This window comes from Liolophura sinensis, chromosome 1, assembly GCF_032854445.1.
Source record: "Liolophura sinensis isolate JHLJ2023 chromosome 1, CUHK_Ljap_v2, whole genome shotgun sequence".
Taxonomy (NCBI): domain Eukaryota; kingdom Metazoa; phylum Mollusca; class Polyplacophora; order Chitonida; family Chitonidae; genus Liolophura; species Liolophura sinensis.
In genome coordinates this window covers 70,170,491-70,189,375 of record NC_088295.1, presented here as the reverse complement: position 1 = coordinate 70,189,375, position 18,885 = coordinate 70,170,491, and the positions used below count along the sequence as shown (strand labels likewise).

General features: G+C 38.3%; 1 protein-coding gene across 10 annotated transcripts in view; it reads left to right on the top strand.

The window, feature by feature from the left end:
• Positions 1 to 15,834, top strand: part of LOC135482364 (rho guanine nucleotide exchange factor 11-like) — a 79,974-nt gene extending 64,140 nt beyond the window's left edge. For 3 of the 10 annotated variants that reach the window (XM_064762313.1, XM_064762315.1, XM_064762314.1), the window contains exons 29-37: positions 1,354 to 1,441; positions 3,626 to 3,802; positions 5,350 to 5,505; positions 7,074 to 7,273; positions 9,857 to 9,966; positions 10,441 to 10,570; positions 11,630 to 11,784; positions 12,413 to 12,767; positions 13,611 to 15,831. In XM_064762313.1, coding sequence (XP_064618383.1) covers positions 1,354 to 1,441; positions 3,626 to 3,802; positions 5,350 to 5,505; positions 7,074 to 7,273; positions 9,857 to 9,966; positions 10,441 to 10,570; positions 11,630 to 11,784; positions 12,413 to 12,767; positions 13,611 to 13,951 — 1,712 coding nt within the window. In that variant the 3' untranslated portion in view covers positions 13,952 to 15,831. Of the gene's footprint in view, positions 1 to 1,353; positions 1,442 to 3,625; positions 3,803 to 5,349; positions 5,506 to 7,073; positions 7,274 to 9,856; positions 9,967 to 10,440; positions 10,571 to 11,629; positions 11,785 to 12,412; positions 12,768 to 13,610 lie in introns of all 10 variants that reach the window. The other 7 variants (XM_064762307.1, XM_064762306.1, XM_064762308.1 and 4 more) reach the window with 5 other exon arrangements.
• The last annotated feature ends 3,051 nt before the right edge of the window (positions 15,835 to 18,885 follow it).

The following is an 18,885-nucleotide window of genomic DNA, read 5'->3' as shown; positions in this document are numbered from 1 at the left end:
GTACAGTATCAAAGTTTACTTCATTTTTAGACATACGCATTGTCTTTAGAGAACTTCCCACAGCTATGTTATTACTTGGAGCCTGTGACACTGGCCAGTGCATGTGCCTTGCTAGGCTGCAGTGGAATGTGTAAACCATCCTCATAGGCAGGGACTATAGTCAGCTGAGTATTTGCTCAACCAATCATATGATTGCATTCGCCACCCATAGTACCCAGAGAGCCAAATCATGGATAGCAATTTGCATACAAGTTGGTGCACATACTCCCCACACTGAAGATTTTTTACCAAAGCTGAACATTTGCTTGGCCATTCACACGGTTGCAATTGCCACCCATAGTACAAGGATTGCTAAATGCAATTTGCAATTTGCATATCAAAGAAAACTGCCTTCACTGAAGTCTTTTACCACAGCAACGATTTACAACTCTGTTACATACAGAGTCAGTGCCTTACAATTTTTATTCATCATATTTATGACAGTCTAATAAGTTTGACCTTTCTTGTTGATGTAATGGCAAGATCTTAACAATAATATTGAAAGACAGGTGTTCTCTAAATGCCTTATGTTTCATTTTATTTCTGAACACTTACCAGTATATAGGCCTACAGACTTTTTCGCTTTACGGCAAGATAAGTACTTATGATTATTAAAATGCACAGTTTCTTACTTAGCAATGAAAGTGATTACTGTGCGTATGTGTTCCTTTTGCTTGTGTGAATACATGTACATTCAGTTTGGTTCCCTGCAGTTTCTGAGGGTAAATAATGCCATATTAGATAGAGGTTTGTCTGGACTAGCACTATAGCACTACTTCAGAGGTCCATTCTTTATGTAGAGAAGACAGTAACGGTTTGATGGTTGTTTGAAATGGACTTTGCAAGGGTACCCCATATTATGGTGCTGCAAATTGGACAGCTTTTCAGCAGTGATGTCTGAGCTACATGTAGCAAAATACATGCATGTCAGCTGTCCAGATCATTCAGCCTAACACCTGAATTAAATGCCTGACAGAGGCTACTAATTTGAAACACTAAAACGGCTTATTTTCAGCACTAGAACATGTGTTATTCCCAGAAAGTGCACTCCTTTATAACAAGTACACTGGGACCAGAAGGGAAAAAATACACTTTGTAAATAGCATGTACCAATCTCATTCTAAACTCCATAAGACATGCATATAATCTGAAATGGATGAACTGTGTTTCACATATACTTTTGAATAAAACTGAAAATTTTCTCACTTGCATTGTGAATTATCTGAATAAGGAATGATTAGTTTCTGAAATTAGCCCCAAATTTAAGCCTGAACTGACCTCTATTTATGCAATCAACAAATTTTTTGCTTTCAGATAAAAAAGCTTTTTTCTTGGTGAGCAACCCCAACTTGAAGCCCCAGATTTATGAGCTGGTGTCTTCGTCATCTGAAGACAGGAAACGGTAAGAGACATTTGATATTTCAACATGTATTATCATAAGCACAATTCCTTTCTATATTAAGTCTTGTAGGGGAAACTCAACTGTCCAGCAGTGTGCTGGAGGCTTTATTCTTCTAAGTTTAAGAGGTTTGCCACTCTTTCCTGAAATAATATGCCACTTTTTGAAACTGAGATTGTTATGAAATTCTGTTTGTGTATGTGAAAGTTAAGTACGAGTTAATATAACAAATATTGCAGCTTCAGAAACTACAAGTTACTATGTGCCTTAAAATTTATAGACCAGTTTAGATTGGTTTATTTGTGCGTAAATGGATTTTTTGCTCTTTGGCATTTAAGATCAGAGATAAGATCAAAAATGGTGTCAGAAATATTTAGTTGCCAGAAGTGCAGCTGAATCTTCCAGACAGTACAGCTGATGCACAGATCTAAAGGGTAACTTAATCTGGTAAACACTACCTGTGTGGGAGTCAAAATTATTAGCTTTTGAAGAGCTTTGGGAAGTATTGGCTGTTCAATCACAGAAACATTTAATATTGCCAAAACTTCGCCTATTGGTGAGTGGACACATGTATAGAATGATCAGTCTAATCACACAGCATGTGTGTTAACAACCACTGTACAGATATATGTGTATGTTTGCATACATGTATCAGTTTGTGAGCAAACAGCAGTGCATAGGGTAATCCTGATCCCAACCTCTCTGAGGAGTACATTGTATATGGCACGAAATGATACCTCGGGATGTGCAGGCCTAATTGCTCTGTAACATTTCATGCACTACGCACAGCAAATACAGCCGCCCATTATTATCTCTTGTGCCCTATAAAACAGAGTGCATTTCTGCATGAAAAATATGTAGAGTGGAATAGGTCATACTCACTTCACTTTACTCTATGAGAAAATGTTTATGTTGGATAACCAGGCTCAAAAAAGAGAATTAATGGGTATCTTACAGTCTGGTTACAGCCCTACTGTTAGACCTCTTCATGCAGGCTCCAAAGCTATTACCTTTTGGTTTTATCTGTAATTAATTAGAATTTATCTAACTGTATATGTAAATCAGTGAAAAAGTCAGTTACTGGGGAGAAAACTTTCCAGACTTCACACTCATGGGTTATTGGTGTTTTTTTCTCTGTGTGTTGAACAAATCGTTGGTGGTTAGGTGAGGCAGCCAGCCAGATGATTACAACAACTGATTATTAGATAGGGTTGAGCACGTACTTGTTGAAACTGTCTAGCCTTGAGTTGTTACAAAGGTTTGGTTACACAGGATGAGAGCTTCCTGTCAGATGCTTTATCAGACAGCTGCATTTGGGCTTTCCTGCTGTTCTGTTTTGTACATTAATGGTTTTGAACACTGTAAAGTAAGGGCACTGTTTCTGGTATATTCTCTATTTTTTCTCTTTAGTTGTTGCTATGGTTACCAGTATTACATACTTGGATGGTAGCTGATGCCGTAATGGAATTTGGTTGGGCATTTTTTATAATGTTAACTGAGGTAGCTGAGACAGGATGTGCTGATGAGGTTTACAGGAAATTTAACCAGACATATACAGACCGTGTTCTTGAACAGCCTGAGCATTGAGGGCTGTCTGAAAACAATTTGAGCTGTATCTGGCAGGGTTGTGTTGGTGGAAGTACATAAATAGAGCTGTTCAGAGTGCATGCAGTGGTACATACGGTGTGGTGGTGGCAAGGGAGATAAAGCCAGCAGCTTTGCAAGGAGTTCTGATGCTGCCAGTAATGGGTACTGCAAACTTGCCACCTCGATAGACACATTGTCCATATTGTCTTGTCCTAACTTCTCTCAGATATGGCTTCTGAACAGCTGGACAAGAAACCCAAGAAACAGAGTAGACTGCTCAGGTAAAAGCATTGATACAACCAAATTTGGTGCGGGGATGCTTACATGTATGTGTACTGTGAACTGTAATCGTGCAGAGCTCAAGCAGAGTAGTTGTTGTGGGCTGTTGGCTCTCTCCTGCTACCCGTTATTGATGGCAGTGTGCAGACATGTTTGGAAAACAACCTTGTTCAGTGTTCATAACTTGTACAGAGATTTCTTGCTCAAATTGGTATATTGTTAACTGTTTTATGCATTTCAAATTCTGTCTCCAGCATTTGTACACGTGCATGGTGTGAACTGTAATATAATAATATTTGTATCTGGACTGTAACTTTGCAGGTGGTTCAAACATATCACTGACGCGTGTGAGTCATATAAGAACCCGAAGAATGACCTCCACAGTCAGAAAGACAACAGCTCAAACCAGGATAACCAGTCAAGGCAGCGAGAATCTGAACAAATCACAGAGATACGTCCCCAGATCACCAGCCCAGACCGACAGAGAGAGGGCTCTGGGTAAGATCCTCGCCCCAGCATTGTGCTACATGTGTATTACTAGTGTATTGAATAGCTTTCTCTTTGTAATCTTTTGCTTTATATTACAGGATAAAAAAAAATGTGTATATACATATTGCACATCTCAGTGTACACATTGATGTTCAAGTGTGTATCCCTTCCCAGTTAATGGTTCAGAATAACCATACAGTTTGCTTCTTAATCACTTCGTTGATGTCAAGTTTAGCAACCTTAGATGATTGTGTATTTTCTAATCGTTACTGCACCAGTAGACTGTACATCTGGCCATCCATGTTTCGTGCAGAGTCAGAAAATCGTACTGTTTTGACTGCCTATAGCCACTGTTATACATGTAGCTGCCTGTCACTGTCCATACCAGCGCTTAACCTAGTAGTCACTCCTAATGTCAGTCCCAGTGTCTTAGATGAATCCTTGTTGTACGTATCATAGAGTGTCTGTATGCTGTATGTATCTGTCCAGATTTTAAATCAGAAAATCATGCTGCTTTGACCACTTCGGTGAAGAGTGGCAGGAACTCAGTGCATTATGTGTCATCTATGTGTGACTTCATGCTCCTGTTTATGTGGTGTTTGTATGTCCGTGTAGTGGCGAGGAATAATGCTGCATGTACTGGCGTGCTGGCATGTTCTTTCTCTTCCTTTGTAGAGTACTGTCTATCTAGTAATGAGGTTAAACAAGGCTGTTTTGTGAATAAAGATGGATTTATTTTCACACTTTCTGTTAAATATAGAATGTAAGCTCTGTTGCTACATGTGATTGCATAAGAATATATCAGTGATTGTTGAAGGTAAACAGCCTATTTAACCTCTAAGTTGACCAACATGTACTTCCTGTCCTTTTCTGCCTGCTAATCACATATGTACACAACATATACTCAGTGTAACTCTAAGAGACTTCATTGATATTGTAGATTAGATAGATAACTGCTGCTTAGGGAAAAAGTCAACTATACAAACCAAAGTTACTAATATGGTTACTGCAGTTTTTTCTTGTAAACTAAGTTTATCTGTATATAACAGAGATGTTCTGTATTTTCTGGCTTACAAATTATCCATATACAGCATGGGGATAATTACGAGTAAACTGGTTGGCCAAACAGATTCTGTGCTGGCTGTATGCTGTTTAAGCTTGCCCTCTTGCTTACAGTCTTTTGTCATTCCCCTCTCTCGCCAGCATTGTGCTGACTTTGCACAATTGATTTGTGGCATATACACAGATTATGTACATGAATTTATAAAGAAAAAGTCTGGAGTTAGGTCTCTTTGGATGCATACATTGCACTCTGTTCTCGATTGAAAAACAATTGGTTGGACTGAGAAAATCAGAACTCAAAATCTAAACCCTAAAATTATGTGGAATGATTTGAAGATTTATGCATTTTTGATTTTTAGTGTGTTGAATTCTTCAGTGATACAGATTGGCTTTTTTCTTGTTAAATTAGTTCCATGCTGTGGTGGTTCTTATCTACATTCTTAAGTTCACTCAGGTTGTAGATCAGAATTTTACTTTTCCAGTTTTGCTTGTAGGTGGGTTAAGCATAATAATAATCCTGCAGATCCCTGTACTAACCATGAGCAAGAAGTGCATGGCTTATTGCCCGATATTCAGACACATCGACAAGATCAGATCACAGTTGTCCGCCCACAAATTATCACCCGCCATGGACACCGAAAGAAGCCACGGTAAATGCATCACAACAGTGTCCAGCTGTCAGTTATGTGTATTGGTAGAAATGCCTTGTGTCAAAAAGTGTGGAATAGCATAGGTATCCAGTTGAGAAACTTCCCCTTTCCCCCTTCACCGTTGTGTATTTTACTCTTCCCCTTGAACCTTTCCATCACCTTTATGTCCCCCACTGGGAACTAGTAGGATGACTTTTAACTGAGAGATTAGCACACTCTGCCATTCCATCATTTTATCCTGTAATCAGGGTACAGGCTATAAGTTGGTAACTTTTTACATGATTGCCTTCAAACTTGGATAGTGGAACAGCATCAATAAAAGAGGAATCATTTTTCACATTTTTACATAAAACAAACTAGTTGCTTGTGGCCATCTTTATAGTTTCCTGGTTGTTATACTTTGTCCTGATGACAACTGAGAACTCCTTTTTCAGTTGCCTAGAAACTTACTTAAAGGTGTGACACCATTGAGAAGATGGCTGGGATTTGTGTGTAAAACAATATTGCCACATAAACCATCATGATCGTTTAACTTTATCGGAACTATAACTTGGAAATATTTGATTGATTGCCTTGAAATCATTTGATCCATTGCCTTGAAATGTGGACAATTGTATAATATCACTGACATTCAAAGGATAGTTGTAGACTCTTCTCTACATTTACATATATGTGACTAACAAGTTTCTTTATCATGTTAACTGATGACTCTGTTCAAGAGCAGTGTCTGTATGAATGGATACTGTAGAGTGTTTGCTTCTTTTGCAATTCTTCAGAATTTTAAATTGTAGCATGTAGAACTTTACCTGTCTAGATATAAAGGAGAAACTCTGCAAGTTCAGGAAAGCATACAAATAAGCAAATTTCTTTTCATGTGTACCCCTACTTCATGCTAAAGCAATTGTAAGCATGAAGGAATGTACCCATTTAAATTGACATAAGTCCATCATCATTTCTCTCTGTCTCGTTCACTCAGTTAAACGTCGTATTATTTAACTTTGGACAAATGTGTCGTGTATAACAACTTATTGTTGAATGATTGAGATACCTGTTACAATTGTTACTTGTTTTCTGATGGCTGTGTGCATGTTTTTGGATGCTGGACTGTTAAGGAGGATGCTTCATGAAAGATCCTAAACCTTGTGAATGAACCTTTATATATAATCAACTGGTGCATGCACAAAAAAAGCTTTGTTTATGCTAAAAAATCATTAAAATACTTTCATAATTATCCTGAAATACTCATTTTGTTTTGAAAGATTTTGCATTGTTAAGGACCTGCATGTGTGGTGGTTAGGTTAGGCCAAGTCATTTTGCTATTTTATGCTCAACTTGCCAGAGGTACTTGAGAAACAAATAAACCGTAATTAAACAGCTTTTTGTAGAGTGCTTGGTTTTTGGGATGGCACTGAGGACTGTGGCTTGAACATTGAATAAGTATATACATTGTAAAATGCATTGAAGTTAGTAAACCACTATCGGGCTGCATATGTTTTCGGAGTGCATCAACCCTATAGCTATGTTGTGTAGACACTTGTGTATGTAGCAGTTTTCTCTGGTGCCTGTAGGGAGAACTCTGAAGGTGTGTCAGGATCTCCAACTCCCTGCTCTGCCAGCAACGTGGTGGAGAGAGATGACCCTTGGGTGGAGAGGGTGGGTATATCAGACCATATATCAGGTATAGACCATAGCCAGCTGATCCAGCCAGAAGATGTCACAGTGACTGACCCAGAGATATCTGTAGCAGAGCCTGTGTTGACTCCACAAGGTAAGACATCAACTTTCACTAACCATTGAAATGTTTTTTGCTGGGTTATTTCTGAGATTTTGTGACAGAATTTGGTCTATGCATGGGTGTTTCATGTTTACACTTACTGTTGATGTTGAGCTCTTGCAGATCTTCATTTGAATGCTTCTTGTTTTGTAGAAAAGGTTTTCACATTCACATGCGATTATTCTGGTTTTTAACAGTTTTGATGTGTTTTATGCACATTATTAGCAAGTATATTTATTTGTTCATGGATTTTGTGTCCTGCTTGTTAGTATACATGTATATTTGGTATTAGTTTGTCAACCAGTACATATAGCATTTGTCCATTTCTAATTAAATACTGATGATTAAAAAAAATCTGCATGCTCCAAACTAATAGGCTTATGCAGATGACCTGTATGCTAAGTGATCTTCTGACATATAACAAGACTGAGTATTGATATTGGCTCATCCCTACCTCTCAAATTCTGTTCGTTTTATTTGCGATAGTGTTCTCTAATATTGCTTTGCTGGTGGTAATTTTGGGTGTTTGTGTACTGGTGATGGGTGTTCCACACAACTGCATGTTTCTGAAAAACATGTATTCTTGATTCTCCGTCCATGCATGTCCTCAATCTTTTTTTCACACGTGCATGCTAACACGTCACATATTCATATTGACAACAAACACAATACAAGAGTCGAATGCGCCACTGATCTTGAGTACATACCATGTTTTCATCAATCAGCAAATATGTATACAATATTTAAATATTTTCTTCACAGTTTTGTGACTCCCTGTTGAGAACGTTTCAGCACTTGAGGCATAGTCTGAAATTATTTTGGTTTTGGTCTTGGGATTTTCAGCACAAAATTTTGGCACATTTATAATAGAAAAAAAAATGATGCAAAGTATATAGTCAAAGGTCAGACAGTGGAACATCCTCCCCATGAACACCTACATGTTACTGTAATGCTTGTGCATAGTTTAAGTGTTGTAAGTGTCCCGTATGCCACCTCAATGTAGCCTGTAATTAGAGTCCCTGGAGTGAGATGATTGATTTTATTTGTGTATCACTATATTCTGTGGCATTGTGTTGTTTCTTGAAGTAAAATTGGAACAGTTGTTTTCCTTAAGTGGTATCAAATGAATATTTGGGGGTTTTTTTCTGCACAAATCCGTGCCAGTCTATGAAGCACATTAATGTGTATGGTAAATGACTGAAAATATCACCCATTAGTAAGTTGTACATTCTCCCTCCCTCAGAGAGTTTTATTGGTCTTAGACAGGTATTTTAGGTATGTTCGGAAGATAGATATTCTGCTGGAAAAGCACCAGAAGTTATGTATTATGATGTTTATTTGCCGTTAATAATGCATGGGGCAGAATTTTAGGTCATTGATTGTGATCACTGTGTGGTATAAGATATTATCAGTGTCGATGCTGTCCACACTGGAAACTATGCATGTTAGTATCTTTTCACATTTTGTACTGGTGTAATTAAGAGTATATAGTTAACATGTTTGATAAAGACATTTTTGTGTCTTCTATGTTTGTTGTTAAGAAATGAAGATATTGAAAATGTGATGTGTACTATGCACTGTACATGTATGAACTAATTAATTTGGCATTAAATCATTGACAAATTGTTATATCGGTTGAGCAATATATATTGCATGCTTTTGCCATTGTCACGAGCAGCCATCAGTGGCAATAACTGTAATTTACCATCCTTGTCATTATACCACTCATAATTAAATGTCATTCTGTCTAGTGTGGACTCATACCTTGCACTCATACCTTGCACTGCACTCTGCAGTCATCTCCAGTCAACCAAGCAGGAGATTTTATTTTCTTGGTAAAGCTTGAGTTTCGCTTTCATTTAAGTTAAAAGTGCTTAAACCTGATAACACTTCAGTACCTCTGACCTAGAGCCAACTTGTTATTTTGTGTGAATATCAGGATTGCTGCTTTCTCATTCTTTGAGACCGCGCACATCCGGGCACATCACAGGCCAAGGGCAGAGGCTTGCAGAAGACAATGTGAAAGATAACATGGAAAGGGACATAAGCAACATTGTACGATATTCTGAGAACCATACCTGATAATAACTGATTATCATAGTGCGCCACAGTATGTCTGAGATATCGCTTAAGTGTGGTGAAGCCAAAATCATTAATTTATAGCCTTTTAGACAACAGAACAATCTCCTCAGCATATATGCGTGTACATTGTTATCACCAACAACACTTTTCACATTCATGTTATTTAGGCAATATTTTCACCTGTCTTTGCCTGCGCAAATAAAGCCTGTAGATGCAATTGAAACGCCTCATGCTTGGGTGTCTGCTGTCTTGATTCATAACTTTGCAGTGTAATATTGGGCAAGGTATGAGTCATCTAAACTGTGTATAATTGGCCTTACAGACTTTTGCACAAGCAATAACCTTACATGACAATGAACTTGTGTACAAAGCTTGTATAGTTGATTCCATGCCCACAGTTCCATGTTATGTGAAGATGTTGACTTTTTATTTGCATTTGAAAACTGCTGGTTTTGACTTTTACTAACAACTTGTGCATCCCATTCCACCACACAGAAAAATTACGCCGAGCGGACAACCAACTCCGTCAGACTTTAGCAGAAAAAGAACAGATTGCAGCAGAAATTCTAGGGGTTTCATTAGACCAAAGTCATTTGTCAGCTGAGGTTAGTTTAAATCTCTGTTTTACATTGTAATGGCTATCCCAGCACTGTGCATATCAATCTCATGTACTTATGTACATAAACATGTAAACCCACTAAGGGATTGATTTCAAAGTTCAAAGACTCAACATAGAGGGCCCTGATTTTACAGTCTTACAAATTAAAACAGAAAACCGGAAGTCATCTGGAATCCTCATACAGATTTATTGTGAAACGGAAAATAATTTATTACATATGACCATGAACATCATAGTTTAATGAGGACCTGTGTGTCAAAATTTTTTGAAGGGACACTTAACAGTGATCATTTAACAGTGTGTTACATGTATTTTCTGAGAGATGGTGTGCACTTCTGTCTTTGCTAAAGAAAGGTGTTAAGATCAAGTGCTCTGGATGTTGGCCCCCTCAAACTGACCTGTATGCTAACCGAATGGTTGCTCAGAGTTTGACCAGCGTTTTGGTTTCTCTTGCATGCAGCAGCTGAGCCTGGATTTGGACAGTGACCCCCGTGACTTGGTGGCTGCGGCCATACAACAACACAACGAGATTCTGGCCCTCCTTAGTGAGTGCTGTGTACCAGGGCCCAGTGATAAAGACAGTGTTCAGTGTATGTGTTAGTGCTAAACCTGTGTACAGACATTAATAAACACCCCACCCTGGTTCATTGTCCCATTGCTGATAACCTCACCCCACTCACAAAATACAAATATCCCTCCCCCTTTCACTACTTCTGGTGCTTTCTGTTTTAACCTGTTACTTTTCTCCAAGCTTTTTGATTGAAGTTCTGGGTGAAGCTTTCTCAGTGAGCCAATGCTGTGTTTAACTATTTGCAGGCTTTAAAGAGCTTTTTTAGCCATAATACATGTATTTTGGTGTCAAATGATTTATTAAAATATTGAATGGGTCTAATATGCTTTATGTACTGGTTTTGTGCTCTGTTTTCTTTGTTTTTTTAATTGCCTGAATAATAGGTAAAGCAAAGATGTGGATGATCCAGACAGCATTTGTAATGCTCGTTTTGGTGTACTCATTTTTTCTGTGCTTGGAGCAAATTTCCAGAATCTTGATCAGCTAAGCCATTCTCTGAATTAAGGGAAGATAATTGACCAATGGGTACAATACATGTATATGCATTTTGCTGTTGACATTTTCCTGATGGTTACCAGTTTTAAATTTGCTGCATGTCAGTGTGAGAAGAAGTGTATTGTAGTGATGTGCATACACAAAGTTTATTGAGGAAGAGATACCTTGAGTGAGAATGATGAGGATACCCCACTGGTTAAATATTTCCGTTTATAAAGGAACAGAATGAAGCATATTGCATAGCAGAAGTTGTGAAATGGCATAGGGTTCTTTGTTGGAAACTAACCTTTGTTTTTTATGCACATCCATTTCAAACTCACACATTGGACTATTTTGGCCTGTTGTTTTTATGCCCATTTGAGACATTTCATTGAATTCTTTTCCTGTTAAATGTTTAGGCCACTACTAAACCTGCCTGCTTTAAGAAATAAAATAATTTGAGTATTTTTAATCGTATGCGTATATTTCCATAAGAATTGTGTTATGTTTGGTAATCTGTCATCACCTGTAACAACCTCATCCCAAGAATAACTCTTCTTATATGTTGCTCATTGTGATTCATTCTTTACCTCATTGTTAATAGCGTCTCCCTCATCTGCGTCTCGGAATGCAGCTGTAACTCCCACTCCAGAGAACAGCACCGCCTCACCCAGCCAACCTGCTGGCTCCATGCCCATACCCATGGATAAGCTGAGACTGATGGCAGGACGCATGAATTCCATTCTGAGTAACCTGTTGGTGAGTGGTTTATATCTGTGTGTTACTTCCATGTTTGTGTGCCCGGTTTCCTCCCACCATAATGCTGGCTGTCGTAGTATAAGTAAAATATTTTTGAGTATGCAGTAAAACTCTAAATCAAGTAAATAAGTAAATAAACACTTTCTTGTGCTTTGTTGGATTTTTGTGTGAGACGTACTATATAAAAAAATTATAATCTGTGATGTACTTAAACCTGTAGAAACTTGAAAAAAAAATCTAAATTCAGCATGAGCAGTGTACCAGTTCCTTTAAAATCAGTCCATGTAACCATTTGTTTGATAACATACAAAATCAATAAGTTTATGTGTCACAAAACTGCCAAACTACATTTTGGACTGATGGTTAGTAACAGAAAATACTAAGCAATATTTCATGTTGTTTTGCTTAATCGGACATTGTTCTTTTGAATACAATTTTGGGTAACCAAATGCATGACCAAATGATTGTACTTGTTAATACCAGGACTGGTCAACAAGTTGGTGTTTGTTATACATGACCACTCCTGTGTGATTCCTCGATATATCAGCTGTGTCTGAAATATGTATCTCATGAAGCATGGTCCATCCAAACAGTTATGTCAGTTCAGTTTCTGTGCTTTATCTTTCAGACTGTTGTTGGTAATAAGGAGGAGGAGCAGGACCGACTCCGACAGGAACTCAAGTCAGCACAGCAGCAGCTGGCCATGGTGAAGGAACTCAAGGGCAGTAACTTCTACCAGTCTGAGCGGCCTTCCAGCATGGTGTCAGTTGGGTCCTCAGTGTCAGAGTCGCTGGAGGAGACCCAGGCCTCTGTAGACGAGCTCCACCGTATGTTGATGGGGGATGTGGGCAGTATGATCCGTGCGGAGGATGTTCTCATGGCCGATTCCACCTTCACCCAGTCCACAGATTTGGACTGCTCAGACTGGGCTGATGTTAGTGAGCTTGATACAGCGGACGGCCCAAACAAACAGCAGGTCACAGGTACAGACAACCACCACTGCTTACATTTACAGTGATTTCAATTATTTTGGTGAGCAGCATTTGTTGCCAAATATATTTAGGAAAATGTGAGTCTTAGAACTATCAAAAGGTTCAATCTTGCTGCTTCTCTGGCTTGGAAGACACCTTAAAAGGGGATAGGGCATGCACTGGTCAGTATACTAGTTTTAGTGTACTGTAGAGAGCATTGTGTCTGTTGTATTCAGCATGGTGTTCCATGAAGGCAGCATTATAAATTTGTTAGCAATGGAACTGAAAGAAGGAGAATAATTTTAAAAGCAACATTTAACTTCAAGGAAAGAAAAACACAATGTTGCGAAGTTTCAAAATAAGATTACCAGGTTTAATTTGCCAGTGTTGACTACTACTTTAGCTGTAATGCTGTTTGACTGACCTTCCATACTCTGCTCTCTGGCCGATGTAGGTAAACCTGGGGTCAAGCCCTGGTTGGGATACACCAAACTTCAAAAATGGCCCGGTGTCAGTGTAATATGACTGGGTGGGATGTCCTGTCTGGCAAGGTGCTTCAGTGGCGACATGAAATCTTACACAACATTGGCTCACCCAGCTACAGAAAACATAGTATATGTACATGCACTTAATGACTCTTCATTGCCATATAACTGAAAAATTGTTATGTATGAAATAAAAACCAAAGCATGCATACATCTACTTTCTGGCTGTATGAGCTGATATGTTAAACAATGCTTGTATCTATTTATCATGAATCGACACAATCCCATGAAACAGCTATTACAGTTACTGATCAGTAATTGTTTCACGTGAGAGTTGATGTAAGCAAAGGCATCTGTTCTGTTTGTGCAGATGTTGATGATGAGATATACAGCGAGGACAAGGGTGGTTCAAGTGGAGAGGAAGGCTCAGCCAAGTTTTTCCCAGCGGAGGAGACTCTAGAAGCAACTGGTGAACAGAGCTGTGCTGTGGAGGAGGATGACTCTGGGGAACAGTCCGCCAATGCCATCGCTACTGAGGAGGAGATCCCAGAGACTGTTATCCACGGTGACGGGGAGGTGGAGCCAGCAGACTCAACAGCAATAAACACAGATCAGAGTGAAAGCAGTGTGCCAGACACAGGGCAGCGAGCTGATGAGGGAACAAGTGTGGATAGTGGAGCAGAGAACACAGACAGCAACACCACTGTCTAACCAAAGCCATCCGTTATGTTGCCTTACAAATTTATAATCATGAAGGACCGACTTGCATCCCATCTTTTCTATGCACTGGACAGTTATTCTTCCCCCATACAACCAGAATTTGACTGTTCACGGAGACAAACTACATTTAGTACAAATATGCCAAAAGGTTGTTTATTAGATTATACTTTACATGATGCAACATGTATGAATAATTTAGTTACAGATTATATGTAAATATAGGCACTTGTTAGTCCATATATGTACAGCATTAGCCTGGTATTTGTTTTAATAGTTCAGATGGTAGCCTCATGGGCGTGCCTCAGACAACATTTATGCACTGTGGACAGTTTTTCAAGGATAATGGCTGTGTCACCACAAATCACTTCCCACAGGTTATATTTATTATGATTCTGTATAAATCACTTAGAGACTCTGAGAGTTGTATGTAGTTTTATATGTGGCAGTGATCCTATTACCTTGACAGGGATGTCTCAATGATTTGTTAGTGATTAAGCCGTTTCAGTTGTACAGGGGGTATTGTTGTAGTTGTCTATTTCCTGTTCTGTCTCCATTGTCCACTCATTCTTGTCTTCCCACGTGTCAACATCCCATCAACTCTCACTGCCATTTGTGATATTACAGGTCACCCCAGCAAACCAACAATTTTACATGAAAATATGATAATTTACATGTCAAAATTGTCTTTCCTCACCAATTTTTTTTTTTTAAATTCACAGTGTACATATGAGGAAACTAAAGTTTACATGTATTTAGAGAGAGATTCTCAGAATATCCAGGAGCATGCTAACCCTGGTTTCCTTGCCTGTTCGAAAAATAACTAAAAGCAGAATTTTTCACAATCACATGTTCAGACACATGTATATTTTCTTCAAAATCATCCAAGCTGGTTTGAGCCTTCAGATGTTTGGATGAAATCTCTTCATATTCTGTATACATTGTATAATAATCCGTTGTTATTAATGTACAGGTTATGCCTTCCCTGGGAACATGTGCTCTTGGTTATTGTATATCAGGATAGCTTCTAAGCCACGCACCCATGCAGTTAACCTGCATGTGCCAATGACTTGCTATGTGCATGTACAGCTATAAACCACATTATATAGTCCAATGAGAGTAGGGGCGGACAGCACTTGTGTGCCATACTATAACCCTTAGAAAGTCCCCCGGGGTCTGTCCCAGATCATTGTTATACACATCAGGATGTTATATAGTATATAGCCATAACCTGGCCATTCCCAGAGACATCTATTCAATACATTGCTGTGATGGAACAGTGGCTGCTGTTCTTTGTCTCCAAATGTTAAGACGGCAAGTCTTCATCGCTTTCTGAGAGCATGAGAAATATTTGTATCACTGGTTACTACTGTAAATATATAAATATATATATGTTTGTATAAATTTATGCCAAATTTATTCCTTAAACTAAGTGCTGGAAAATCTTTGTTTTAATATTGAAGTGTGCTGTATTAAAGTATGGAAGGAAGGAATTTAATATTTGGCAGAGTAGTGTTTGTGTGCATACAGTTTACAGATGACTAGAGTAAAGTTTCCTCTACCTTATCAAGTGGTTTAGGTTGGTAATTTCTGGCCAAGAGTATAAACACTAATCATTTCTCTTTGTATAGTGCTTTATTTGAAACATTAAAGAATATTTGAATGCCCTAATAATTGGTTACTTGTGTTGGTGTGTAACAAGGATGACTTCATTTCATAGAAAGTTGCAACGTGATGTGGTGAGAAATCAAGGTTTGTCTGACCCTGACTGACGTGAAGTTTGGCCTACTGTAAATCTTCAACCTTTTTGCATGTTTGCACAGTGTTTATTCAGGCATATTCTAAAGGCATTATCCTGTGTTGACTAATAAAATTACACATTTTGTGAAGCCCTGAAACTGGCCAATCCAACCATCATTGTTTTATCACTAAAATCAAATTGAAAATGTGCATAAATTGCACTGAAAGTTGCTCTTTCATGAGTGAAAAGGTTGAGGAATTGGGGTAGTACTTGTATCTGCTGTTTCTTATTCCCTCCATCGATGTATATGGCTGGCATCATGAAGTGATATACTTGTGTACAGTATAAAATCCCAGTTCAATCAACTGCAAATTGTTTTATAGGAGTCAGGAGCAAGGAACTTAACAATTGTTCTTTAGTGATGACATTTGTTTTGCATGTGGCGGCAAAGTGGATTATGACGGGGTTTTTTTTCTGCCATCAGTAATGAGTAAACGAGAGACCATGTCAGATGGGAAGTCATTTTGTGCCAACTTGAGCACAGTTGCTAACAACTGGGGAGAGCTACCTTGGGTCTTGAAGCAAATCAGCTTGTGGTCCATAAGCATCTGGGCCTAACACCACAAAGCGCAATGCTTATGGTAAAAATTATGACAAACTTAACGATCATGATTATTATGACAAAAGATTCAGTTTCAGCATCTGTGAGTACTGACATTGCCATGCGGCTGTATATTTACTGATGATGTGCAAACTGTGTTTAAATGGGCACAGGGACATGTTGACATGTATCTGGATACAACTGGGTGCTTACAATCTCAGAAAAGTAGAACATGTTCAATCCAGTTTAACTGCGGAGTCAGTGGTTGACCAAACTCACAATACAGCATAGACGGACTAAATCCAGTGCCCGATAGGATACTACTAGAAACTTTGAATCACTAAGAAAAAAAGCAGTTGCTCCAAATCAAAAAGTTGATCTGCGCTCAGCTTTACACGTGAAGATCTGCCATGTTGAGTGGAAACAGATACTAATGCTGGAAAACCTAGGAATTGAGGTATAGTGGGGCTGGTGTCCGATAATGGAGCGTGGCTTCCACATTAGTTCCATCTCTAAGAAACCGATGTTGTCACTGATGATACATTACCACAGTGATATATACAGGGTTAAAGCAAACGGTAAATCTCAGTTCCAAATACACAGCTCATCAGTAGCCTCGTGTTTGGAATGTCCAAACTTTAAGCTCTGGTACCATTGTGCTCAGGATATAGACAGCAACGTGTTCTGCTTCGTGGGTTTAAAAAAAATCACTATTTTGGTTGACAAAGTCATTGCTTATCTGGTGTCCAAGTGGTTCAAACATGCAAAGTTTAAGTGGAAACTATGTCATCATACTGGAGAAGACACTGTATACTACATTTTAGTGCTGAACACGACCTTAAGACCTAAACTTTAAAACAACAAAACAAAAACCAACACAAATGCACTCAAACCCTTCTTCAGGAGAAGCTTTAACTAAAGTCTGGACACTTGTGACATGAATGATGAGTGAAGCTGTTTTAAGTGAAATTAAACAATGGATACATTCCGAGAACAGACTAATTTTTTTTCCACACACTCTTTCAATGCCCTCTCTACAATGCATTAAATAATCAGTTATTAACATATGTAACAAAATGATAACGGCACTTTAACAGGTCATTGGAAGTGCATGTATAGTCTACATATAAATTTAACTTTCAGATACACATGCACCTCAGTATAAATTACACCAAAATAAGTATGCTTTTCGTCCCAACATTTGATGTTAGTTATGTACCTTAATTTTTAAAATAAAAAAGTACAGTAATAAAAAAATCAAAACATCAACATCTAGTTATCAAACTCCTCTGACTTCACTTAATTTCTACAGTTCCCTTGTTCAAAAGTGTATTCATATTTAGGCCCCAGTACATTTATGAACATCATGCTGAATTAAGCCCAGTACATGTATTAACATTAGGCTGAATTAAGCCCAGTACATGTATTAACATTAGGCTGAATTAAAGTTCCACTTGTAACAGTAATCCATTGGGATGATAACGAAACCTAAGTTTCTATTTGGGTTAAATTTTACTGTAACATACTTTTAAACACCCATAGGCCCCCACTTTACATGAATATTTGGTGCTGGATAATACAATTCACTGTCAACAAAGTGGCTTCACCAATTTGCTGTGTTATCAGTTAACAAACAAATCATTTTAACGTCTTAAGTATTCTTTGTATATGTAATGCTTTAGGCTTATGTAACATACGTAACATTTAACATTTGAGGTTGGGTTAAAGTTTTGGTTAAGTTTGTGTATGTACCTGATTCAGTGGGTACATCTCACAAAGGAGCATGCCACATTCAGAATCAACAGTTTCCTGTTGGTCTCAACAATTCAACATTTTGGCTCTCTACAGTTTCAGCCTTAGTAATTGAAATATTAATATTCATTCAGCGCATGCACATCCTGGTCCACATAATATAGGTCTGTCATGCTGGCTTCCTCTCAAGTCGTAAGTGGGAAGGTCTGTCAGCAACCTGCGGATGGTCATGGGTTTCCCCCAGGCTGTGCCCGGTTTCCTCCCACCATAATGCTGGCCGACGTCGTATAAGTGAAATATTCCTGAGTATGGCATAAAACACCAATCAAATAAATAAATATAGGTCTGTGCATGCAATGTAAAATCTGTTTATTTACCTTAATGACTTTTCCAGTCTCACTGGTACACTTGGTAAGCCCATACAACATCCATCAAGTTGGCAACAATTTATCACTGATTTCTGCTAACTCAATCAAATGGTTACATTCATTTAACCAGTAACTACATGTACATGTAATTAACATGTTGGTTAACAGAGTGAACCCAAACCATAGTGTCTATATTTTTCTGTATTTTTTAGAATTAAATGTGTATGACTGTTGTGGCATAGTCTATATTAATCCCTATACCATGGACCAAGGTATTTACACCTTCAAGGTCTCGGGGTTTTTTGGGGTTTTTTTCCTGGACAATTGTTGTCCTTTCTCATAAAAAGATTGATAATGAGAATAATAGTCAATGCTAAAATCTGAGGGCATATGTGCCGACAGCAGAAGATGACGAAATAAGCCAGTGGAGGAGACACAGATGGCAGAATCGTCCGAACGCTATTTA